Raw genomic sequence first — 16,640 nt, forward strand, 5'->3', positions numbered from 1 at the left:
TTCCACTGCTTTCCTAACCCAAAGTCCCCAAATCCACAGTCCTCCAAACACAAGCATGGTCAGGCCTATTTCAGCAATATCCCGTTCCTGGTACCAACTTCTGTCTTAAGGTTTCCATTGCTCTGAGGAGACACCATGACTAAGTAACTCTTATAAAGGCAAACCTTTAATTGGGGCTGGCTTACAGTTTCAGGGGTTTAGTCCACTATTGTCATGGCAAGAAGCATGGCAGCATTAAGAGTTATTTATATAACCAATTTTTAAATAATGCGTGCTTATAATGCTGACTGTGGCCCTATCAGGCTTGATTCTGAACTTGCAGTCTCTGAAACTGCAGAAAATAAGTTGTGGTTATTTTAGCCCACTCAGTCTATGATTTCTTATAGCACACACAGGAAATCAATACAGAGCCTTTGCAATGAATGAAAAATAAACCATGTGGTACTTGAAATAATTTCCTTCACTTTCATAATTAAATAGGGTCTTATTCCATATAAAATGATACAGAGGGCATTGTATTAGTTACTCTTACGTTGATGCATGACAGAATACCTTGACAAAAAACAAATGGGGAAGGAAGGGGCTATTTTGGCTTAGCGTTCTGGAGGAGGTAGACAGTCCATAATGACAGGGAAGGCCTGACAGTGAGGAAGCAGTGCTCACATTTCACAAAAGAAACACAGAACTGGCTGTAAACCTGCAAAGCCCACCCCGAGTGACATGCCTCCTCCAGTACAGATTCCCCTCCCAGAGGGGAACACCCTCTACAACAGTGCCAGCAGCTGGAGACCAGTATAAAACAAATGGCATGTGGGGACAGCTCAGAAAATCTGAACCTTAGAAAAATACAGTAACAACATGAACTTTATTTTTTAGAACTGTAGTATAACTGTTTACATACTTTTTTAATAAGCTTTCAAAGAACTAGCTACAATAGGTAACTACGAATAAAGCAAAAACAGACAGGGAACATCAGACCCAAGCCTAATGAGCTTCCGTCTGTGATGTTAAGACAGCACATACATTATATAGTAGAGAGAAGAGCACAAGAGCTTATGTCACAGTTCTCTGAGAGCTCCTGGACACCTGCACTGTGGCCAGGAGCATTTGCTCTAAACACACTTCTCTGCAACTACTATGCAGAACATGGAAGTTGTGTAACGTTCCCCTCTGCTCTGTCTCCCTTCGTAAATTTCCAAAATATTTAATTTTGGATTTGGGCATTTAATAAATTCAAATTAGCGCATTCAATACAACCATTCCACAAACAATACATATCAGTCCTGTCATCAAGGATCAAAACGTGACAGCTAAACGTGAACCAGACAGATGTAAACATTACATGCACATTTTCCTACATGCATGTTATTTACAGAAATAAACTGACATTAGGCAGATTCAGTAGGATGCAGATGAATAATCACATATATGCAAATATGTTCTATGTATGGAAAATATCTGGAAAGGGTAGCTTATATTGTTGTTTTAAACTGAGGTAAAGACAAATTGATCCTTCAAAAATAACCTTATAAAATAATCTAGCCAGCAAAAAATTAATTTTATAAGTGAATAAATTATTGTCATTAAGGGATTTACAATTATTTTTTTGACTATTTCAGAAACATGAGAAGGCATCACAAAGGAGGCACAGGAATGGGCTCCATTGTCCAAAGGGAAAGAATTGCTGAGGCCAGCAAACACCTCCTATTCCTCCTAGAATTAGTATATTTCTTAGAAAGAACTTCACCGAACACAAAAGCACTGAACACAGAAGGGTAGCTTGGGAAGCTACTCCAACAAATAGGCATCAGACCAAAAAGACACAAATAGGAACATAAAAGAGCAAAGCTCAGAGGTCAGAAGGCACGCCCTGAAGTATATAGTCCAGTGAATGAAGAATGAAGGCATACCAGTGTGGCAACATCTGCCGTGACTCTGATTTGAGGCTTAAAACAATTTTGAAATCATACCTTTAAGTCTTAAACCAAACAATCCTTTCTTAGTGCTTAAAGGGTTTTTCATTATCATTTAACTCTTGAAAAAGATTTAAAGTTCCACAAGAGACGAGAGAAGATGGACGTTCCTGCAGTCCGAGGCCTCTGTGAAGTGCCTCACTGTCTGGCTTCTCTTCGGCGAGAGGAGAGCAGGGGAAGGTTACTGTGGGGCAGGGCTCGCTGCAGATGCCAGGCTGCTTTGCTGGTCTTGCTCTTTCTGTGGCGAGTCTGGGTCATTCCCGCAAGGCTCTCCCTCACTGCCACTGTCCCATCCTTCTTGGAGAGATTGCTGGTCCCAAGGGGAGCTTTCACAGGCCTTGTGTGCAGGAACGGCTCCTTTCCGTGGGGGTAAGATTGTAAAAAATGCTTCCTGCCAGTCTCTTGTCTCCAAGAACTCCAGGATAATTTCAAACACTGCAACGAGGACAAATCCAGACTCCTTAGTCAAGGACACCAAGATGCTGCAGACTGTCTTGTAGTATGACCCTTGTGCTAAGTGCTGACTTGTCCTATTAAAAAAAGTTCTTATTTCCTTCTCCTTTTGGTTATCAGGGACAAAGTGCCCTATGGCTCTCCAGCCTTTATGTCCTCTCCAGCTTTCCCTCAGTCAGTTCTCAAGCCCCAGAAACTTAGAAGCATCAGTTGTCCATTATAATCAAGAGAAGACCTTTTGAGGTTCCATCCTGTTTTTCATCAGTTATTTTTCATCTCTTATGTACTAACTTAAAACTAGAACACAGATGGTGACACTTAGCTACATTTCTTCTATCTTCCCTACAAAGAGCCACTCCAAACAGCCTTTTGTCTGCTTTCTGCTTTTGCTTTCATTTAGTAGAAAGGAAACCAACACCGTCTATTCCTAGGCCCACCACACTATGGAACAGCTTTCCAGGCCATGTTGCAGAAAAGTCATGACCACTAGGTAGCAAAGGTTTAAAAGAAAAAATTGTTCCTTGAATAAGTAATTTCATTTCTCTAACTCCATAAAGCCTACTATACAGAAGCATTTAGGATTAGATAAGTTGTTACTTTAAAAATTAAGGAGACATAGAGATGCCTCAGTCTCCTTTAAGGATAATTTTAAGACCACTGACTACTCTTACAGAGGACTGGGTTCAGTTCTTAATAGCCACATGGTTGCTTACAACTGCCTGTAACTCCAGTTCCAGGGATCCAATTCCCTCTTCTGGCCTCCACAGGCACCAAACACGTACTTGGTACACATATATACATGCAAGCAAAACACACAAAAATTACAACTACATCTTTAAAATATTAAAGTTGCGTGGCTTGGTAGTGTATACCTTTAATCCTAGCATTAAGGAAGGAGGCAGAGGCAGGTGTACTGATATTAGTTGAAGGCCAGCCTAGTCTCATAGTGAAACCCTGCCTCAAAAAAATTTTTTAATTAAAATTTAAATAATACTTAAACAAAAAATTATATTTAAGCAGTGGTGCCCTACAAATGTTATTCATAGCAGCTGTTAATCCTGAGATTCACCAATTCCACCATTTTGGGCCAAATTTACAGTAAGCTTTATTAAATAGGAAATACTGACCAAGAGGACTTTGGTCAGGACCATTCCCTGGAATTTCTCAGCTGAGAATGGGAACCCTAACCCTAACTCTAACCCTAACCCCCTAACCACATGTTGAAGGCATGTATAAGAACAAACCTACAGTCCACTATACTTTCCGCTTGGCCTTTGTTATTTTCCAAGAAGTACAATTCCCACCATTCCAGTAAGTGGCGCTTACATGTTAATTTTGGGTATTACATAACAAAAAAATACAAATTAAAAATATTCAACAATGGGAAAATGATTAAATGATTATCTATTTTGGGGATGGAATAGCACAGTCACTAAAAACCAATCACATGGAAACTATAATGCAGAGAGGACTAGGTACCCCAGAGTAGCAATGCTGTCAGAGAGCCAGTCACAGGAAGAGCTGGGAGGAAACACAACCAAAAGTTAATAGCAAGTACCCACAAGTCATGATATTATAGCTAGTTGTTTTTGTACTCTGAATTTACCTTTTGAACTTTCAAAAATTCCTAAGGCACTCACTTTTATTTCTAATAAATGACTTCTCCTTTCTATCTGTCCAAATCTGAAATGTACTCTTTCGCAGTGTTCACTTAGGTACCCTTCAGTCACCTCAGCAGCTTACCATGGTTAACTGCCAGGACTTTTCGACTGTTCATCTTCACAAAATCTCCAAGAGGGAGCTGTGCATGCTCAATTCCGTAACTGGATGCCTGTTTAAAAGTCAGTCCCTAAAAATAAAGACACTAGGACTTAGGTGATGTACAGTCTCAGAGTGTAGATCTTTTTCAGAAAGGACTGAGTACAGAAAACCTAAGAGCACGTGGTGTGTTTTAGTCCTGACAGTAGGAGCATTTGCAGCCTTTGTTTAACCATCTCACAACACAGAGGTGAAGAAACTGCATTCCCAGCAGGTAGAAATCTTCTCAGTGGCAGAACAATGAAATCCCAATGTATCGGCTTTCTGGTTATTCTCTTTCCCATCCCTACCCCCTTTCTCTGGGTTAAACCCTCCAACTGAATTAGGAGAGAAGCACCGTCATTCTTTGTCGGTGTTCGGGGTTACACTGGGTGCTGACTGATAGAAGGAGACACTGCAGGATGAGCTCAGGCGTCTCAGCAGCAGGGCATCAACCTGATGCTCTTCACTGTTACTGAGAGGACATTTAACAAGTCAGTTTCCACATAAAACCTCTTACCTGATCTAGGGGTTGTGTGAAGGAACTATTACCCACGCAATTCTCAGCCATACAAGACTTCCTGGTTTGCCAGGCCCGTCCCCAGACTAAGTTATACAAAGGCTCTGAGAATCCATTGAAAGAAGAACTTAATAAAATCTCAGCTAACAGTGACTGTTATAAAGGCTACTTCAAAGCCTAAGTGCCGTCACTCCAGAATGGCATATATATATATATAAAACAGGATACAATGGCTCTGCTAAAATTCGGCTATTTTTGTATTTACATAAAAGAAATTCAGTTTCTATTTTATACTGAGACATAAAAATGGCAATGAAATGAAATCCTGAGTGAAAGTATTTCAATTGTCCTCACATTTTATTTTTCCCTTTCAATAAACTAAAAATTGATTAGATAGGGATTTCATATTTTTCCCAAACTTAAAACGCTTGAAATCTGTGTCTATCCCAGATGAAGACTCCCTTTGACCATCCAGGAAGTGTAAGCTTAATTTCTCAATAAGTTCTTAGCATAGGTGGGGGTAAAAGACGGGAAGAGCCAAGGGCTTTTGGAATAAAAATGATTTGTTGAACACAACCTGAGCAGAGAAGCTGTTCAGGCATAAATTATAAATTAGAATTTTCTAAGAACAACAAAAAGGTTGAAGACCACCCTGATGAGGCCCTTGTAATGTTCTAGAGTTGTTTATCCAATGCCTAGCCATATCTGACTTCAAGATTACAATTAAAACAAACAAACAAACAAAATCCAATTCTCAGCCATATCACACTGAGGAGCTCCAGCCATGACGCCACCACTGGACAGGTGGATGTGGTCATCTGTGACACGGCAGAAATTCTATGTGCACACAGCTGCTGAAGATCACACAACTCCTTCATACACTCTCTGACATTTCTTCACTTAGGAAAAACTACCCTTTAGAAAAAAATGGGATGAAATGAGCATGTTGCAAAGTAAACAATAATGTTCTCTTCTGAAAGTGGAGTTCTGCAACTTCTTATCTATACAAAAACGTAAGTTGAGGGAAAAAAAAGACAAGAAAAACAATTTGGGAAATCACACATTTAAACACTAATATAGGGCTGGAGTGATGACTCAGCAGTTAGCACTGCTCAGGTTCAGTTTCCAGCACCCACACGGTGGCTCACAACTTTAACTCCAGTTCCAGAGAATCTGACATTTTCTGACCCTCAAGGGCATCTGGCAAACACACAGTGTAGCGAAACACTTATAAAATAAAAATACCTATTTTAAATATTGGTATTAACTTCAGTGGTGGAGCAATTCGCTAGCAGCAGAGCCCAGTGACACAGCACTGTACACACGTGGGCTCTATGGCAGTCTCGTCACCTCCAGTCCTCGGCTTTGCCACCTAGCACGGCCGACTTTAGGCTTCATGTCTTTGTTCCTCAGACCCTGAAGCTGTGAAATGTAGAAATAACTGCACTGACCTCCCTGAGCTAGGGGGTTAAGTAAGTTAACATGAAGCCTTTTGCTTAGCTTAGGTCACCACCACTGTAGTACGTGCCGAAGAAAAGACCATCTGTATTAGGATTCTGTCACCATCTGAAGCACAGATTTTACGTAGGATAAATCCAGTACCTTGTGATGGTTGTGGTCCACTAACCCTCCAATCACATAAGCCTTGGACTCATCTAAGTCCTTCAGTACATTAGGTGAGTCTGATGTCAGGTAAACCAGGTCCTCTTTTTTTATGACTTCACTATAGTGCTCTGACTTGATGTGGATATCCTTCAAAAACAAAAGAAGAACAGGGTTCTGTGAAAGCTGGCTAAAATGGTTATCCTCTTTTCCCAAAACAAACCTGAACAGAACATCTGAATTCAAGCCTGAGAGGCTATTGCTAGAATAGCATTTAAAATCCATAGCCAGTTCCTTACCTCATACCTCAGTCATTCTACCAACCTTTCCTTGGCTGGCCTCAGTCCCTAACTGAATTCCACACACTTGTGTTATCTAAAATCTCACTTGCATTATCCAGCCCTTTCCTATAGGGTCCAACTCCAACTCCTCAACCCAGGACATCTTTCCTAGATATGGCACCAGTCTACCTTTTAACTATATCTCTGCTCCAAAAATAAAAAAATTAAAATGCAGTTTCCTGCCTTCTTGATCACACTGTTTTTCAGACAAGAAATGTCTTTTCTAATTACATCTCCCATTTGACTCATCAAAAGGAAACCACGTCAATTTAATTAATAGGATGTGTCTGTTTCTACAAGATACATCTGAAAGGTTCTTTACCAAAACTGTCAATTCTGGGGTAGAAGACTTAGTAAGAGCCGTAAGATTTTTCAAGTCACATTAACCGCCTAAGTGATATGACACCAGACTGACTTTTATACAATAATTAAAAAAAAAATTTAAATGAATCAGACTCTTAGATTTTATGCTACTGATTAATGTAATGTCTTTTCTAGAGAACACTATGCTATAAATCTGACTCAAATACTTAATCAGGGCCTCAAGAGTAGCTTGAGTAACTAGAGGCCAGTGAATCTGTATTTCTCTAGAAACCTGAGGTTGTAAACAGCTTGGCAAGACACAAAAAGCATGCTTGTCTAACGTATTCATTATTTCTTAGAAAAAGAGCCATGAATCTGAAAGAATTGCCAAGAATACTTCTCTTGCAAATGTCCATACATAGGCTCTTCATAAATGCAGTTGCTAGATTAGTAGGTATTTATGGGAAAGTGGGACACTGTGGGAGCTGAAAACAGTCAGTAAACAAATGTACAGGCACAACACAGCACTCCTCTGAACAGTGGAGTACCAAGCCAAGCTGGCCACAGTTGTACTGGGCTAAGAGGGCCACATCTGTATCTAGCCAAGATGGCCATGTCTGTACCTGGCCAAGGTGGCCACATCTGTTCCTAGACAAGATGGATACATGTGTACCTGGCCAACTCTTCCTAGCCAAGATGGCCACAGCGGTACCGAGCAAGCTGACCCCATCTTTACAAATACCTACAACAGGGAAATTATACATCACGAATACATTTTAAATCTGCTAGAAGCCACACTAAAAAAGTAAAAATAGATAAATTAACTCAATGTATTTTAACATAATATGCCCATGCTATACTCCCCCTCCCTTCTAAGTTAGCACGCATCTCACATTTACAGCGTTTGTCAACTCACAACCCAGATTTCCTCATCTCAGGAGTTTACAACCACATTTGGCTGGTGGTCACAGAATGGAGAGCATGATTTAGAAGAGATGAAATGTAGAGACACTTCTAAATTTTAGAGTGAGTCTGCTACAAAAGATCTTATTAAGGCTTTCAGATATTTCGTTTTTAAAGAGTGGCTCTAAGCTAGCAGACAAGATTCATGGCAGTAAATACAAATGAACAGCGTCATTCTCTTCTTCACCTTCAATCCTTGTAACTTTAGACATGGGTGTAATGAGGGTTTTGGAGCATGCCATTACTGAGAACTTAGGTAAAACAAAAGAGCCTTTTAGCTTAGAATACTTAAGACTGTTCTATTACCTTCCAGTTGACCCATCCTTTGTCATTTTCATTCATGTTCTTTTTCAGTTGACCTCCATGGCTTGTCAAGTAAAACTGATGAGCAATTGGTAGGCAGAGAAAGAGAAGGAATATGATCAGTTAAGTGTGATATTTTATCCCCTCATCATTCATCTGATCACCAATGAAACAGAAAACATTTTCACTGAGCTAGAAAAGAACTTGTGGTCAACTCTGAGCAGAGCTGAAACAGGTGGGAGAAAGGGCACACGTGAAGGTGGCGTCCCCTTAATGCACTGGATCTGGCGTGCCTCCAACATTTGCATCCCGAGTCCTGGCTGGGCAGTTATAACCTGGCTGTCACTGAAGAGTCTGCAAACTCCCTTCTTTTCATCAAGCTTTCATGGAAGAAGGTGCTGCTGTCACTATTATTGTTATTAGTTTTGCTAACTGCTGAGATGTTCCTGACACCTACTTCACAGCTGAATCAAAGATGCTCAGAGCCTCGCGTAGAGGGGGAAAAAGAAGATGTAAAGGTAGGGTATAAAAATCATACAAGAACATAGTACCATACTGCTTCCACTTGATAAAACATACCTCTAACCAGCCTTAAACTCTCTAAGTTTAAGCAATACTCTTCAGAATTGTCCGTGGCTCAAAAATAAAAAAGTAAGAGAGACACATCTAAGAGGCTGTACAAACAGACAGTGGCAGCCTACTTCCCCTCCTTTCCACTTCCCAAGGCTGGAAGGAATCAAAGGCTGAGCAACTGCTGTGAAAACATGCACATGTCCTAAAACAGAGACTCCCCACTACACAGCTGTGAACAGACACTGAAAATGGACAAGGCTAGTGATGGAAGTGTCTGGGAATGACACTCACATTCAAAATATTTTTGTAGGAAAAAAAAAAAAACAATCAAATAAGCATGATCCAAGAAGCCTCTAAGCCTCTCATGTAAGGGTGGCCAGAATAACCCATGCCTCTTGTCATGAGAGATGGGAAAGACAACGAGTCTCCTCTAATCCCTCGCACGCACCTGCACGGGATGTGATGCCCGCCGATTTTCTGCATAACATCGTTGAATCTGTTTATGAAGCTTCTTAATATCCTATAAAATAGCACAATTTAAAAAACAGGATTATCAAAATCATCCAAGGCCATTCCATGGTGTTAAAGGAAGAGACTAAGCAGAAGGAATGGCCAGAGAGGCAAAAATCTTCCTTTTAAAATGTTAAAGCTATTGTGATAATTTTCATTTCATTTTCCTACACACTAACAAATTACTATATGTAAAGTTAATGCGCCATAATTCACCTGTCCTTTTAAAGTTTCTATCTGTTCAATATGTTAGTTGATGCTGGTTTAATAGATAAAACCAAAAAAGCTTCTTTTAGAATCATCCTATTTCCATACTTTACCCCACTGGCATTGGTAAAATGCCAGATTTGAAACAAATTGTGTGTGTGTGTGTGTGTGTGTGTGTGTGTGTGTGTGTGTGTCTGGATATATGTATGCGCACCATGTTCATGCAGTGCCTGTGGAGGCCAGATGCCCTGAAACTGGAGTTACTAATCTATCTCTCCAGTCGTGCTACAGATACAAACACAAACACACACACACACACACACACACACACACACACACACACTTGTTTATTTTAATTTGACATAGGATCTCACTAAGTAGATCAAAATGTGCTTCAAATGTGCTATATCCTAGGCTAGCTTAAAACTCTGAGATGCTCCTGTCTCAGTTTTCCAAAATGTATCCCACTCAGTCACTTTGCAATCTCTATAACTGATATGTGGTTACTTAGTTTTAGTATCTAATTATGGGGTAAATGTCTGTCTATGCATATATAAACATAAATATGCTATACATAGAAAAGCACTCAATTTAGGAGTAAGAGAGTTTGAAAAACTTAAGATGCAGCTTAGTGTATAAATACTATTTTCATACTACATATGAAAATAACGTGATAGAACCTAGTTCGCAAACAGGGACCTTATAATACCTTTAACACCATCAAGTCATCAAAGCTACAGTCGATGATAAGGCGGAGGTTGCTATGAACGACGTGTCTTCGAATGCGTTTTCTGTCATTTCCATCTGAGTTGGACTCCAGTTGACATTGCCATTCTAATTTCTTTCTCTTGCGTTTTTCTTTTCGTTTTTCCCTAAACAAGCAAATAAAACATTTTCTGTTATTTATTTAGACATTCACAAAACTTCTAATTGAACAAAACATGACATTTTAAAATAGGGTTATATGAAATATGTCTCTTCTGTGGGAAGAAAAGGGTCAAATATTAGCAACTTTATTTACTCCATACAATAACAATAACTTTACACATGAAGAAAATGACTTTGCAAAGATAACATAAAGCTTTCTTTAATGAATAACTACATTATTCAATGTTTTCATTACTAGCATCATATAGGTCTAAGAGTAACTTATGAGTTATGAAGAATTTACTCACAACTCATCCCCTAAACTATTTTCTAGTTCAATTTCACAGAGAATACTAAAAAGAAAACTTCACTAAATTTACTTAAAATAAATAAATAAATAAAAGTGCAACGTTTTTCTAATCTGTTGTAAATGTTGGCATCAGACAATGGCTGTTGCAGAAATGCTTTCATGAAAACCTGTTTTAGCTACATCCATATCAGGGCAAAGTTTGGCCTTCCTGTGTTGCAGTTTTACCCGGATCTAGGACACGGATCCCAGCTCCCCTGTCTGAGCAGTTCCAGGGTGTCTGCTCCTATTCAGGTAGTCTTAGGTGAGAAAAGATGCTGAGCCTAAGTTCATCAGTATTGAAAAAACAAAGACACAATTCCACACACGTGTGGTTTTAACAGCAGCTCAGTGTTAGCTAATAACATATATAATCTTATTTTTTCATAACCTGAGTTTCAGCGAAGACAACTTTTAACACGACCCAATATCCCATTTCTCACTAAGACGGCACGTGCTTTCAGATACACACTTGCGCTGTTCTCGCTGTTCTTCCCATTGTTTCTGTTTCATCAGCTTCTTCATCTGTCGTTTAGATATTGTCTCTGTCCCTGCGTCGATTCCTGGCTTCTGTGTCTCCGCTTCAGATTCACTCATGCCCGTCTTTCCTTCCACTTCAGAAGGCTCAACAGATGCTGGCAGCATTTCAGATGACATAGTTGCTGTTTCTGAAAAAAATTGAAAAGGAAAATTTTTACATGAACAGATAACTTACAAACATAAAGTAAAACAGCCCAAATGGCCAACAGCCTCCAACAGATTTTAAACTTCATCACTGATAAAAATACAAATTTAGATAGTTAAATTCTGCTTATTGGCAAAGATCTTTAAGTATCAGGTAACTTGAAGCACCATTTGTTGACAATACTGCTAAAGACTGAAGAAACAGAGTGTTTACATACACTATGGAGGGTCATCATACAGGTTTTCCAGAAGGCAGCTAATTCACTGACACTGTCCTAGTTACCTAGTTGACAGCTGTCAAGCTGTCATAGCCTAGGGTTATGAAAGGAAGGCTCAATGGAGGACACGGGGCTGGGGTGGGGGACCATGGGACACACAGATGGACACCGCCCAGATGACACTGCTCTGTGGCCATGCCTATGAGGAACTGTCATGATTGTTCATTTACTGTGAGTGGCGCCATCGCTAGGCTGGTGGTCCTCAGCCATATAGAAGGTTTAACTAAGCCTGGCAAGAGGAGGAAGCTGACATGCAGCAAACTCCACGGTTTCTGCTTGAGCTCTTGCTCTGATGTCCCTCAATACTGAACCGTAATCTAGTAGCATAAGCCAGGGACACCATTCCTTTAACTTGCTCTTGGCCAGCGTCCTTTATCACAGCAAACTGAACTAGAGCAGAGACTTTCTGACCTAGCAATGTATTTTTTTAGAATGAATTCCTGTAAGAAAGAGATGTACATTAAAATTTGCATCACAATTTATTCACCTTCACATTATTTTTAACTGTGAAAAGTCAGAATTTACTTGAGTATCAGCAAAAAGAGTAAATAAATCACGGTTCATCTATAATATAGGTCAGTTATGCATACTAAGCAGCCAGTAAAAATGTGATTTCCAAAATTACTTACTGATAAAAGAAAATAGTTATATTTTAAGTCTGATAATTAAAGCATATACTAATATTCCTATTATATCAAATTATTATTTTTAAAAGCACACATACATCTTTAATTTTTATTCATGGATATCTACATTTTCTAACTTGAATAATACAGACAAGTTTTTTTTCTCTCTAATAAATGTCACTGTATCTCTATAAACAGTTTTTTTTTGGCTAAAAACAAAATATAAAAATTCTGTAATCAGTCTGAGAAATTCTTAGGGTTGAACTGAAATAAATCTTCATTTAAAGCCAACCACACACATCTTTATCTATATTTGGTAGAACGAACTTGCCGATTAGGGGAGGCTAACTGGAATGTCTTTTCTTCTAATACCGTATTAACAACAAAGTTTAAAAGCGCCTGTTTATCTCCACCAAAGACTAAGCATGATCTACTAAATAGCGTCTGGCCTTAAGAAACAATCTGAGATTTTTTTTTTTTACAGAGCTATTAAGTCTCTACAGAGACTTCACAATCTAAGCTGAAACAACAACAAACAAACAACAACAAAACAACGAGCCTCCACGTTGATGAGGACAAAACCTTTCCAGAACATGGTTTAAACAGTAGTTTTATTATACGATTCTCACTTTCTTTGAAAGTGCAGTGTCATATTAGCTGAGATTTTGTTGATTCTTACTTCATACTGATAGGATAAATGAGTGAGTAGATAGAGTATTTCAAATGATTTTAAAAGAAAGTGAATAGAGGAAGTTACTAACTCTTCCTGTGTCTAATAATTCCTATGAACAAGGCATCTCAAACAAATCCAGCAGAAAAAAAAAAATACTCAAAGTAGCTGGCTAGATAAGAGATGAATGAAATTATGGCAGTATGACTCAAACCCAGCTCCAATACCAGCACTTCCCAGTAACCTAAAATCTTGAGCGTGGGGTGGAGGTGGTGAGTGATTCTGAAGAGACCACTGTGCTGACTGCACACGTTGAGAGATGGCTCTAAAGGCATTAAATCAAATTCAAAAATGTACATACCCAAAGCAATGGATAGTGGAAAAAAACAACTCATCAAACATGCAAACGTAAAAGTAAAATCAACAGGGAAACATTTTATGGCACAAATTTTCAAGAGAGCACATTGCTGTTTATCCCACCGTTTTCCAGTAGTTCTCAACGTTACTCAACAATCTGAAGTGTTGGGCTAGCTCTACTGTGAGAATCACAAAAGCCATGTTTTATAACTCATGCACACCAGGGGGAGCCTTCGTCTTTCACATCTGAAATTTGTCAAGTTAAATTTAATTTGACCTATCACAGAATAGTAACACTTTTGAGCAGCCAATCATGATCCAGCCCTAACCAAAATTAATTTATTTTAGTGATCCTCAAAACACTGTGCTGGGTGAATTTCCCAAGCTTTAGTTAAGTAAACTAGACGCACTGAACACGAAATGTTTTTCATTTAATGAAATGCAGATAAAATACTATCTTATTTTGGCTAAACTTTACCTAGCCAGCTTCCGCTCCCGCTGTCTACTCTGCAATAAACACATTGTATGCAAACTTGATGCTCTTATATACAAAACATGGCACTTTTGAGCATACTTGGTTTTAGTCTGGGTCATGTAGCAAATCTCTGTTTGGCAGCGAGTGCTGGGCTCCTCCCTGACCCGGAGTGATGCTCACAGCACATTTTCTTTCACTAAACCAAGTTGAACAAGTACTTAAGAACAATTTACAGAAAGTATAGAACATAAGTGTGAGATTTTACTTTAGCATATTTTTTCATTGGACGATTAATTCATGGACAGAGTGTATCAGATGGGAACACAAAACCCAGCTAATGATGACTAAGGCTGTCTGGTGGGGGGGTGAGCATACATCACCGGAAGGCCAGAGACAAAAACCTGGCTGTTATCAAACCAGCTAAAATAATCACCCTCGTGGTTTTCAAGCTTTCTTTTCGGGAATTGCTAGAATCAATGACCTGCCGGTAAGGGGTATTCCGGTAAGGGGTATTTTTACTTTATTTAACGCGTCGGTCAATTCTGCAGTAGCAACAGCGCTTTCTTTGTTCAGTGGTCAGGTCCCTTGGGCCGGAGTGCTGGCTTGGGAGGGAAATCTCAGATGGTTTAAAAAAAAGGGGGGGGGGGGGATAATCTGCGTAATTCTCCTTAAACCTCCGGCCACGCTGCCACATTTTAGTATTCGTGACCACTAGCCACACGTCCATCTTCAAACTCATCCTCAGCTCACCACAGGGCTCGGCCGCTCTGCAGCAACCGCCCCTCGGCTCCCTACATCCCGGCACACCAGGCCCAGAGAAGAAAGGGAGGCGGGAGAGCCCCTCGGCCGCTCTCTAGGCGCCACGCCGCACCGCCGCGGGCGGCCCTCGGACGCCACATTTCCCTCCAGGTACGGACCCCACGAACAACAAAAACCCAGAGTACCTTGCGCGGCCCAGGACGCGCGCACGCGCACACCCAGGCCCGCCGCGCCCGCCCCCAGCTTGCCAGGAGCCCGCGAGCGTCCGCCAGCTGGCAGGCCGCAGCTGACCAATCGGGAAGCGGGAAGGCGGCCCTGGGCGGGGCGAGGCGGGAGGGAGAACCGCGCCACCCGACGTCACTTCCTCCGAGAACCCGCGACTACTTCCCGGGCCCGCGCCCTCTCCTCCGGAAGCCCTGGTTGCCGCGGCGGGTAGGGTATTTCGCGCTCCTTCAGCATCCTGAAGGATACCAAAGGGCGAGGGCGCGACAGCCGCAGTTCCATACGTACCAAGCCTCGCGGCCCACGGGGAATGCCGGGCTGCGGTCGGAAAGCCTTCCTGACGTGCTGTCGGCTCCACGCGTCAGCCTCCTCCCGAAACTTCAATTCCCAGAGGCGGTGGCTGCACGCCTGGTGACGGCGCTTTCACGGCCTACGTCATCGAACTGCGCTAATTCCAGATTTAGGTGGAGAAGGGAGGGGCGTGTAGGGGGCGGAGTCAGGGTCTGGGGTTTGTGGGAGAGCGTAGGGGTTGCCACGAGGTGTTTTTCTCTATCTAGAGGTGGATTTGCACCCACAGGCTTTCAGTCATTGATAAGCTTGGGTCCCGAGACGAAGGTGGCCCCGCTTATAGAGGTTAAAGTGCGAAACAGGCGAGATGCCCCTTTTTTTTCTCTGTTGAGAAGATGGTCTACTATTGCCCAAATTATGGCTAGTTTACGTAGGAAACGGTACCAATATCACACGGTCTTTCGTTAAGTGAAAAAAAATAAAATTAAGGTAAAATTGTTAATAAAAATGCATTGAAGTTCGGGATTTTAACTTTTTTTTATGTTCTTAGTAAAATACACAGTTCACACTCCCATCCTATGCTATTTTGCAGAACTAATGATATTTCATCGTTTGTTGTAGTTCTTGACCCTATATCATCTTTTTGCTAAATATAGACCAAGTCAAGGGAGAGAAACAATGTATAGACTGACTTTTTTTTCCCTTTCTGATTGATGACTTGTAGAATTTGAAGATAAACCTGTTTTTAAGTTTTTCAATAAAAGTCTGCCCTTTCAGTATTGAAAGGACCATGATGTAGATTTTTCTTGTCACTTGACCTTTGAACGTGTTAAAGACTCTTAAATAAACTGAAACATCTCTGAATTTAGTGAAAAAACCAAACAAACAAAACTGGTCTTTCTTAAACTCTGGTTTTATTTGGAAAAGTATGTGAACCAGGATCTCAGATCTAAAAGATTTCTGTTGGCTGAGCATTGGCAGTGAGATCTGGATCCATTTATGAGCTGTTAGTAGGGCATCTTTTTTCAGCTGCCTCCATATCAGGGCAGAGAGTAGCAGAGGGAGGATTAGTAACTGGATATGGAGCCCTTCACATGTAGGTCATTAAATTCAGGCTGGCATAGTGGCTGCCAAATCTTTCAGCAGCTGTTCAGTTGCCCCTGTGGGATCTGTCTTATAAATAATGATACATTTTTAGAGGTGATGCCTAGCATCCTTGATATTTAAAAAAAAAATTTTAAGTAATGAGAAAAATCCTCATTTTAATGATGTCACAGATTTGGACTTGGTTATTTGATCCTGTAGTTGCAAAATCTATCCAAAGTATGAAAAAAAGAAAAAGTACCAATAAAAAAACTGCAGTTTAGGGCCTGGAGAGATGGCTTAGTGGTTAGGAGCACTGTCTGTTCTTCCAGAGGTCCTGAGTTCAATTCCCAGCAACCACATGGTGGCTCACAACCATCTATACTAGGATCTCCCACATGTAGGTTTACATGCAGTCAGATCACTCATATACATTAAAT

At 40.6% G+C, this 16,640-nt stretch overlaps 1 protein-coding gene across 8 annotated transcripts; it reads right to left on the reverse strand.

The window, feature by feature from the left end:
• Positions 1-846: 846 nt before the first annotated feature.
• On the reverse strand, positions 847-15,256 carry Trmt10a (tRNA methyltransferase 10A). 8 transcript variants are annotated; one of them, XM_060392644.1, is made up of 9 exons: positions 15,118-15,256; positions 11,231-11,426; positions 10,255-10,417; positions 9,277-9,348; positions 8,259-8,333; positions 6,346-6,495; positions 4,170-4,275; positions 3,906-3,947; positions 847-2,408 (listed from the first exon to the last, which is right to left on the reverse strand). In XM_060392644.1, exons 2-9 carry the CDS (start codon positions 11,413-11,415, stop codon positions 2,155-2,157), a joined length of 1,047 nt encoding a protein of 348 aa, XP_060248627.1. In that variant the 5' UTR covers positions 11,416-11,426; positions 15,118-15,256; the 3' UTR covers positions 847-2,154. The 8 variants fall into 8 exon arrangements, with proteins under 8 accessions (XP_060248627.1, XP_060248629.1, XP_060248628.1 ...); XM_060392646.1 differs by lacking the exon at positions 15,118-15,256 and adding an exon at positions 14,793-14,886; XM_060392645.1 differs by lacking the exon at positions 15,118-15,256 and adding an exon at positions 14,599-14,727.
• Positions 15,257-16,640: the final 1,384 nt, after the last annotated feature.

This window comes from Meriones unguiculatus, chromosome 10 (assembly GCF_030254825.1).
Source record: "Meriones unguiculatus strain TT.TT164.6M chromosome 10, Bangor_MerUng_6.1, whole genome shotgun sequence".
In the NCBI taxonomy this organism is placed as follows: domain Eukaryota; kingdom Metazoa; phylum Chordata; class Mammalia; order Rodentia; family Muridae; genus Meriones; species Meriones unguiculatus.